Source organism: Homarus americanus, unplaced genomic scaffold, assembly GCF_018991925.1.
Source record: "Homarus americanus isolate GMGI-L3 unplaced genomic scaffold, GMGI_Hamer_2.0 scaffold36323, whole genome shotgun sequence".
In the NCBI taxonomy this organism is placed as follows: Eukaryota; Metazoa; Arthropoda; class Malacostraca; order Decapoda; family Nephropidae; genus Homarus; species Homarus americanus.
In genome coordinates this window covers 6,145-15,395 of record NW_024734255.1, presented here as the reverse complement: position 1 = coordinate 15,395, position 9,251 = coordinate 6,145, and the positions used below count along the sequence as shown (strand labels likewise).

Sequence of the window (9,251 nt, the reverse complement as noted above, 5' to 3'; positions counted from 1 at the left end):
ACTAAAATTTGTTTAAAGAAACAATATGTACTCAAGTGTTTCTCGATCTGGGTTTGTAAGCATGTTATTTCCATTAATAAAAATTTATTTTGACACAAGACATTTAAAAAGATTATTTTCACCCATTAAAATTAATGATAAAACTAGAGGAACAGTGTTAGTGAAGACGCTGGGGACGTGTCACCAGGATGAAGGCTAGAGTGTTTCCTAGACAGCAACACACTGGCATTACTCAGTTGTAAAGTATAAATCGTTATGGATCACCATTTAAGGCTCCCAGTTTTCTTCTGTTCCATTGTGTAAAGTCCCTTTCCTATATCATTTCTTATAATGTTAAGAACTAACATCACAAATTAAGAAACAATTGTGATATACAGGGAGACTCACTCGTGTCTAATATCACAACAATAATACTGACTCTTTTAGTAGATAATAACTCAGATACTACACTCAACAATAGGTTTATGTCATAAAGAAAACAATTATAATACAATTAACCTGGTCCTTCATGATGTATCCTCTCCATAACACTGCTGTAATTCCTTAAATATAGGTCATACTTATTGCATATACGATACTGACCTTGACAGAATGAGAGAGAGAGAGAGAGAGCGCATGTAGAATTATTAAGTGTGAGACATTCCGATTTCTCTTTGGTAAAATTACAAATCGATACTTTTTTACTGTGAAATGTGGACAAGATAAATCTCAGTAAAACCACACAGAAAAGGGAAACACTGGAGCACCTGAACTTTCATCTTTAATCAAGACATCTTCAGAGGCAAAACTGAATATTCTTAGGAGCATTCAATGAAGATATAATTGACGGTGAAGAGCGACTCTTCGTAGTTAACATACGGCCCATTTTGAGCTAGATGAGAATGCCCTTAAGCACGCTCTGTGAAGGTGAATTTTAACGCCTCATGTGAAGAACTTACAGGAGTCCCCTTGGCGTTGAGAGATTCATCCTTCCACTCCACCTGGTACTTCTGCAGCAACTGAAACACAGAGAAGAGCAGAACTGTCGTAGAAAGAAATGTTAAACTGTGTGGAAAGTGTCGCTTGTGTGGACAGATCATTGGCTCTATATATTCAGGGCCTCAGAACAACATCTGGTTGACCATAGCAGTAAACCAGATGATAGATATTTAAAATACTAATACTTATAATAATAATGATAATAATAATAATAATAGTTGTGATTTGGGTTGGTGTGTCCTACATGCAGTTTTACATATATGTAAAAGGAGTGTGGCGGTCGAGTGGATACAGTGCTTGTCTCCTGCTCCATGGGCCGGTGGTTTGATCCCGAGCACTCTCAGTTCATCCAACTGTAAATGGGCATAGTACCTAAGTTTACAACTTGGGGAAGTGACTGCAGTCTAGTTCAGTACTGGCCATGCTGCCCCCTTGTGCACTGAAGGCTTAGTACCGTACAGTGTGCTGTATGACACTGTGGACATTGTCATACTGATGATACCCACTTTCAGTTTTTAATGTTAAAAAGCATTTTTCCAGTCCTGTGATATTTTGAACAGTTGTTGCAGATTTTTCATCAGGAATGAAGCTCTATCACTTAGTCATGTTTCCTTCACTACCACACTACTGAAAGAGAGTAAATTTATCAGAGAAGTTTATGCTCTCCACGACATCAACTTTTGTTGTGACTAAGACTGTGCTCGGTCAGGTGTTGGATGATTGTGTCCCTCAGAATTTTCGCAAAGAGTTTACATATATGTGACATAGGCTGATGGGCCTTAGTTATTTTGCTTCAGTTTTCTGTTCTTGTATACAGTATTGGGGTGGTATTAGCTGACTTCCAGTCCTCATGCAATTTTCCTTGATCTAGACATTTTTCTGAAGTGCTAATAGCATTTGCCTCCTCCTTTATCACCTTTACCCATGTTCCATCTGAAGCTTTGACTTATTTCAGAATAGTGATATAGGCAGCGGTCATCATCATACATCTAGACTTTGTTGACTTATTTCAGAATAGTGATATAGGCAGCGGTCATCATCATAGTTGAGGTTGAACAATTGCATGAAACTTATCACTTAATCTTTTAAACAAAAATTAAATGTTGATGATTAGTATTTTTCTCAGAGTAAACCTTATTTTCAATTAGTTATTTCAAAATTGTTTGTTACTACACGAACCTACCCAACAGAACAGTACATGAACTTACCATACAGATCGATCCCTATATAGAACTTATCCTCCAGACCATTTCATAAAACTTACCCTACAGAGGAAAATGTTCATCTCCTGCTCAGCTATCCTTCGTCCAATACACATCCTGGTGCCGAACCCAAAAGGAAGGGAGGCGTAACTGTGATAGTTCTTGCCCTGGTCCCTCAACCACCGCTCAGGTTGGAACTGGGAAGCTTGGGGGAAGTATTTCTCATTCATTCCCATAGGCTGCAAGATGACGGACACGTTGAACTGCAAGATGGTGCGGATCATAGAGGATATGAAGGTGTTGAAAGTTCAAGAATATAGTTTAGGATATAATATGAAAGACTTGTAAGAGGATGTTAAGCAGCTAAGACCCTAAATTGCTTCCTCATCTTGATAATCTTGTTCTCGTTACCAACACAGGTCTGCCAATCCCTAAGAGCTAAAGGAACCCCGATCTTACCGAGGAAATAGTAAAAACAGGGAAAGTAATAGTTGGAGAAGAATGTGAAACGGTGGAGGGAAGGACAATACAGATGACGTTGAATAGATCCATCCCTTTCCTAGGTAACATTTTGTTTTATCCTGCTCCTCCCAATGACCTCTCCCACTGTCTGAAGCTAACTGACCACTACTCTCTCTCTCTCTCTCTCTCTCTCTCTGTCACTTTCACCTTACACTCAACTCTGTCTCTTGTTTTATTCCTCTTTCAATATCTCTTTCTGTCTTGCTCTCTCTTTCCTCTCTCACTCTGTCTATTTGTCTCTTTGTCTTTCCATTTGTTCATGTTTCCACTCATCTTATTTACTCTTTATTTAGATGTCACTGCTTACCCCTTCAGGCACCAAGTATCCTGAGAGTACAATGTCCTTCACTGCACTTCGTAAAAGGAATGTAGAGACAGGAATACATCTGAAAAACACACGAAAAGAATAATAATCGAATCACCTCCACAATTATCCCCCCCCCCTCTCCCCCAGTTTATTTAACCTGCAAATTACATAACCTAACGCTACCTTTTGGGTGCCGGGTTGGATTAGGTCAGGTTAAGTTGGAAAAGGTTAGGTTGGATTGGGTCAAGTTCTGTTAGGTTAAGTTAGATTAGATTATGTTGGCTTATTTTAGGTTAATGTTACGATGGTTAAGCTTGAGTTGAAATAAGCTGCGGTTAATTTTCAGGTGATCTAAAGATTAAATACACAGCTGACTGCTACTCATCCTTCCTGGGGTAAGTCTTAGAAACCAGTTTACACTTATCATCCTACTCTGACGTTAATTAATAGGATGACCAAAATACCTGTGTTCCAGAGTTTTAGACACAAGGAAACAGCAAACTGTCTTACTTAAGCTTAAACACAAAAATAATCCAAGACTGGTATCGAAATACATTCACTTACCTCCTGAATAAAATAACAAATTAATTATTGCCTATGTACCCACAGTCGTCTCTCTCCTGCACTTATACCTGGTACAGTGGGGGTGCATTTTGTGAGATGTGGCAACTCTGTGGAATGCTTATCTAGTATTCTTATCCTGGCTGCTATTGGGAGGTTCTTTAGGGCTATTCTGGGAGTTTTAGGGTGATGTAAACAAACACACTGTTGCCACATTTCACAAAGTGCATCAGCCACTGTACCATGAATAAGAACAGGTGACTTGCCTAGTCAAGAACCTCCTACCCTAAAATTGTCTTTTTATAGCTTCCTTATCTTAGTTTCCTTGACGGCAACCTACAGTACATATATTATGTTATTTTAATCACGGGTCCCTTACCTAGATCTTCCTCGACAAATGTGTTGATGTAATTTAACTTATTTCTTGTTTCTGTTACCGGTAGGATCCTGTGGTATTCCTAGCCCACCCAGCTGTAAGTGGGTGCTTAACTATATGGAAGGCGTAGTATACAGTGTACTAAGCTGAACCCACACTGTCTCTAATGGGCAGTCATACACTGGCACTTTCATCTTAACCCTTTATGGACGATTCCTTCAGCTGTAGCGTTTTGATTGTTTTTCTGCCTGTTTTTCAGTGATCAGGCATGGTTTTATGGGTGCTTAGCTAGCTTGGTAACAGATGTAAAAGTGGTCGCACTTTCTAAAATCTTAAACAATTACAGTACTGTGAGTGAGTAATTACCTGTCACCTTCTCACACATATACTAAAAATATCAATTGTACTGTAATATGATAGGTGGTTATAAATAATCTTACCTGTGAATAAAGTATTGAGAAGCTGACAGAAAAGTGCTGATCGTTGTCCTTACGGCAAGGGTTGTAAGGATAGCCTTGTTATTTATATACAGTATATAAATTAAGTGTTTCGGTATTGCCACAAGTGAATTAAAACCATCTACATAATCACTAATTATTTCCCTCTGAAGTACCTTGAAGGCTTGAGATAATTGCCCCTTAATTCTTGGCTTTGTTTCCAATAAGATGCCTTAAATAATCACTAGATCTAAAACCTGAACTTCTTGATGGATGTATTGAAGGAACTTGCCCTAATTCTCATTTTATTTCTTACCCTAAATTAACTTAATTCAACCAAGAGCTCTTTAAGATCACATGAAGATTAGCCCCTCGTATATTTCGCCTTAAGATTAATCACCTTCGTACTAATCTAACCTAATACTAACACAACCTACCCCCCCCGTCCCCATAGAAAGCATTAGAGTGGTTAATCTTCAGGTGAATAAGTTTGGGGTTAATCTTCAGTTGATTCGTTTGTTACCTTAGAGATTCCTTGATGGTTGCCTTGAGGTAAGTGAGTCTGGCCAGATGGTGTTGGGTGAGGGTGGAACAGGATTTACCCACCACCTCGTCCAGCTCTTGGTGGACTTTCAGTTGAATGTCTGGGTTGGTGGCCAAGCAATAGAGTGTGTTGCTGACTGTGTTGGAGGTCTGAGGGAGAGCAGTAGGAGGTAGTGATTAAATGTTTTTTTTTTTTTTTGTAATTGGTATCAAATGACATGTTTGAATAGAAAGCTAGATTAATTGAGAGTTTTTGGGTGTGTTTAATTATATCGATTAACAATTTTTAATAATTTGTTGGGTGTAATAAGGAGTTAGTTGATTGTGTTGCAAATTAGTGGAGTTTGATGGGTCAATCTATTTATTATGTTGTGTGAACTGAGCTTATTGATGAGTTAATCAGTTAGTTATTTCTGAGTTAGAGAAGGCTATGTACAGAGACAACGTGCAGTATTTTATGACTAATTGGATAATATCACGGGTACAAAGCTGTCTCGTTTGTGTGTGCGTCCACCGATCAGACAAACACCTGTGAGAGTTCAATGGTTAACAGCACCATCAGGAGACTCACATTGTCAATAGCAGCAATGGTGAAGTCCACGAGGAAGGCATAAACATCAGTCCTCTTGAGGCCAGGAGTCAGTAGCAACTTGGTCAGCAGACTCACCTCCTCCATGTTACTACTGATGTTCTCCCTCTCTATAGTTGTCAAGGTCTTGTTTATGGCCTCTTCAGCAAACCTGAGGACACACATACATACATACATACTGTACATATATATATATATATACACAAGCAATACCTCACTAGTTGGGAATCGAACTCTGGGCCTCTGCGTGTGACCAGGGATCGCTACTACCACGCCCGTTCATCGTGCTTGTTAAGCACCGTGAACCCTCTCCCGCCTGACCCCGCTTCGCTCTCTCGGCTCGGCGCAGACTCTAAGTGCCTCCCCACCCTCCTCCTCCTCTCCCGCCCTCCTTTGCTCCCACCCTCCTCCTCTGCTCCCGCCACATTCCTCCCTTCCCACCATCCGCCTCCTCTGCTTCACTACCCACCACACACTCGCTCTACCACCTCCGCCCATCGGTGAGTACCAATACAAACTTAGTAGTTGTACTGTACTGTACTGTATATGTATGCACTATTTTTTATAGAAATGGCAATGATTTTCTGTATATGCAATGTATTTCATGGGGTAAAGGGAGACTCAGGAACGTTACTCCTGTATTTTATCTATTTCTTATGGGGAAAATTGACCCGCTTAACGTTGTTTCGCATAACCTTGCATTTTTAGGAACGTAACCCCGACATTAAGCGAGGACTCCCTGTACACACACACACACAGGGTGTCCCTGGGTTACGAAAGGGTTCAGTTCCTGAGGATGTTCTTAAGTCTGAAATGTAAGTAAGTCGGAACGCATGCTATGTGCATACCATACTTAAAGAACAATGTTTAAAATCCTACTATATCTTAGCCTAAGTCCTTATATACATCTAAAATCACTTAATTTAAGAAAAAAAGAAGAAATATAATGACAAAATACAGTAAATGAAAGTAAAAATATAAGTCAAGTACTGTAAATAAATTACTGTAAATTTAAGTTCAGCCTCGTTCGTATCAGCAGGCTGTGTAATCAGTTATTTCATGAAATGAATGTTTCATTGAATATTTTGTGAGATCCCAATGAATAAAATCTAACCTTACCTAACCTAATATGCCTGAAAGTTTCAACAGTCAAGTTATTTGATAGTAACACAATGTTTCAAATAATTTCATTCCGCACCTATGCAAAGAATAACTTTACCAATTGTCATCTTTATTGGTCAAAAACTGTAGTTGTGTACAGAGGGGCCCACTTTTAGGTGGGGGTCACCCTTACCCTTAATTTAGACATTCCTGAGTTTTCTTGGGGTTATTTAAATATGCATAAAAATGTCAGTTTTTTATTTCAAAAGTGTGGTCATGCGCAATAAAGGCGCTGAGAAACACAAGTGTTTTAGTGAAGAGGGTTCCTCCCTTTATTATGAAGGGGCAACCACTGCAGCCAAGAGCCGAAAATTCCACCTTAACAGCACTTCTGGGGAGCTATGACAAGTGATGCAGTGTAGTGATTCTCATAGGATTACACAATAAATATTCCTCATAAGTGAAGATACAGTATAAGAATGCATGCAGCACTACTTACAGTAACTGGTATTAAGTGAATTTGTCTGACTGAACTAGTCCATGTTAGGTTTCTTGTATGGTTACTTCTATTTTGTTTCTGATTTTTAGCATTTTTATTGTTATTTACCTGTTTAATAATGGTGTATGGGTTATATTATGAACATTCTAATTTATTGTAAGGTTTTTAAATAACTGGGTTGGATAGGAGGGTTTTTTTTTTATGTTCCATAAATACTGGTGAAGGTGGGGGTTTTCTTTGATCTGGGAGGTCAGCAGGGAGTGTTAACAGTTTGTATGAGTGCTCCTGACACTTTCCCCACTCTCCTGGTCATCCTATCAAAATTTCACACACTGGACTTTCCTGGGGTGCATGCACGTCTCTATGATAAATTTGAGCTCTAGCTTCAAAACTGTTGCTATATATGGATGAATAGACATACAAACAAACAAATGAACACTGTGCATGTAAGCAAATTCTCAGAAGCACATACAGTTGCTGCATTTGAAGTATTATGCAGAATGTATAACCACCTGCAAGTGTTATCTTTCTCTAAAGTTTACAGTAGTTTGAATAATAACTTGCAATCACTAAGTTTTGTTTGTCATTGAAACTCAAAACTTCATGTAATAAGTCACATCTAAAATAATCCTCAAATTTCTTTGTTATCTTTACTTTTCCTGTATACTTTTGGTTCAAAGGTCCACTTCCACTCTGCTATCAAAAACATCACCATCACTCTTGTGAAACAACTCAGCAAATTAAGAACTTTGAATTTAAAAGAAATTTTAATTTTGATTAATTTCTCTTAAAGAAAAAAAGTTACATGATAGAAAATGGAATGAACAAAAAGGTACAGTGTGACAATTTATAACTCTATGAGCCTTCCATCTTGTCTCTCCCCTTTTCTGATGCACCAAACACTGTAAAGAGAAAAAAAATACTCACTGCTGGATTACTTCATGGGCCTTTTTCAACCTTTTGTAGGTTGGGGTAGAAAACCAATCCCAGATCCTCAAAAGGGCGTTGAATTGGTGATGTACTGTAATCTGCAGGACAGTTTGAAATGCATCAATCAGCTCCTTGCCCTCTGTCGTCTCCTCCATGCATCCTATCCATTTATCAAATGATATCAACGATGTACCTGATGAAATGAGGAGAGAGAAAGAGGTTTAAATATTTGTAGAATATGGTATATATTTAGGGAAGCTATAAACAGAAGAAGAGTTACGCTAACCTGATTTTCCATACCTTCCAAAAAGCATTTGTTGAGCTCTTGAAGAAAATTAGCTGGGGCTTCATGCTTCTCATTCAGTAGACCTGACAACCTAAAGAGAGAGAATAATACTTTTAAGTGTATTGAAGAGAATTACACATCACCTATTTCAACTAACCTACGATCCACACATTACTCACAACTTCCTACCTTTATTTTAATGATTTTAATGATGCATTCCTTAGTCTCGCCCCCCTTCCTTCCATTTCAACTACAAAGACTACACTTTATCTCCTAATTTCGTCTCTACATGCCTACACCTAACTTACTATCCCTCCTTCAACTATTCAAATTATACCTCGTTTCTCCATTTCAAGTCTCCATCCTATTATGTGTAGCCTCTCCCCTGGCTGTCATCCATAACTCTTACCTCTCCACAAATTTTTTGGCCAGCTGGTCCATTTGGGGAAGATGGTAGTGGAGGACATTCATCTTCATAACGTGAGGCTGGATGAGTCGTCTCACCCTCCACCATTGTTCTCCGTTGCTGGTCATTATCAAGAAGTAAATGAAGTTAATGTCACCCCACGTCGACAATTCCAAAACTTAATAAAAATCGAGGTTCCGGGCAGAACTAAGTTCCGGTGCATCCCTACATAGGTTGCCGTTAGGATACGAGAACAACACATAATAAGTGAAGTATCCATTTACAGCTGGGTGGACTGGGAGTGCCCCAGGATTGAATCAGTGACCCTTATGTATATATAATTGTACCTATAAGTGATGGGTTTTGAGGGGAGGAGGGAGGTTAGACCTCCATGATGTTGGTGGTATTAATGAAAGGGTTATTGCAACATACATCGAAGAAATCCATTTTCGAAACTTTAATTATTGTAAAACGTGTCTGAAACTCCAAGTTTCTTCAAATAAACTGTGACCGC

At 38.8% G+C, this 9,251-nt stretch overlaps 1 protein-coding gene across 2 annotated transcripts; it reads right to left on the bottom strand.

Moving 5' to 3' along the window:
- Positions 1-67: 67 nt before the first annotated feature.
- LOC121870179 (cytochrome P450 CYP12A2-like) lies at positions 68-8,879 on the bottom strand. Of its 2 annotated transcripts, none has more exons than XM_042371940.1 (8): positions 8,741-8,879; positions 8,346-8,422; positions 8,043-8,238; positions 5,498-5,666; positions 4,907-5,076; positions 3,010-3,088; positions 2,243-2,419; positions 68-998 (listed from the first exon to the last, which is right to left on the bottom strand). In XM_042371940.1, the coding sequence occupies exons 1-8, from the start codon at positions 8,863-8,865 to the stop codon at positions 888-890; spliced, it is 1,104 nt and encodes a 367-aa protein (XP_042227874.1). In that variant the 5' UTR covers positions 8,866-8,879; the 3' UTR covers positions 68-887. The 2 variants fall into 2 exon arrangements, with proteins under 2 accessions (XP_042227874.1, XP_042227873.1); XM_042371939.1 differs by having other exon boundaries at positions 2,243-2,443; positions 8,741-8,878.
- Positions 8,880-9,251: the final 372 nt, after the last annotated feature.

Coding starts and splice junctions, on each gene's coding strand:
- LOC121870179 (XM_042371939.1), bottom strand. CDS start 8,865: ATGACCAGCAACGGAGAACAATGGTGGAGGGTGAGACGACTCATCCAG. Junction 5,077..5,497: donor CCATTGCTGCTATTGACAAT/GTGAGTCTCCTG, acceptor GCTCTCCCTCAG/ACCTCCAACACAGTCAGCAA. Junction 2,444..3,009: donor GATACTTGGTGCCTGAAGGG/GTAAGCAGTGAC, acceptor ACCATCTTGCAG/TTCAACGTGTCCGTCATCTT.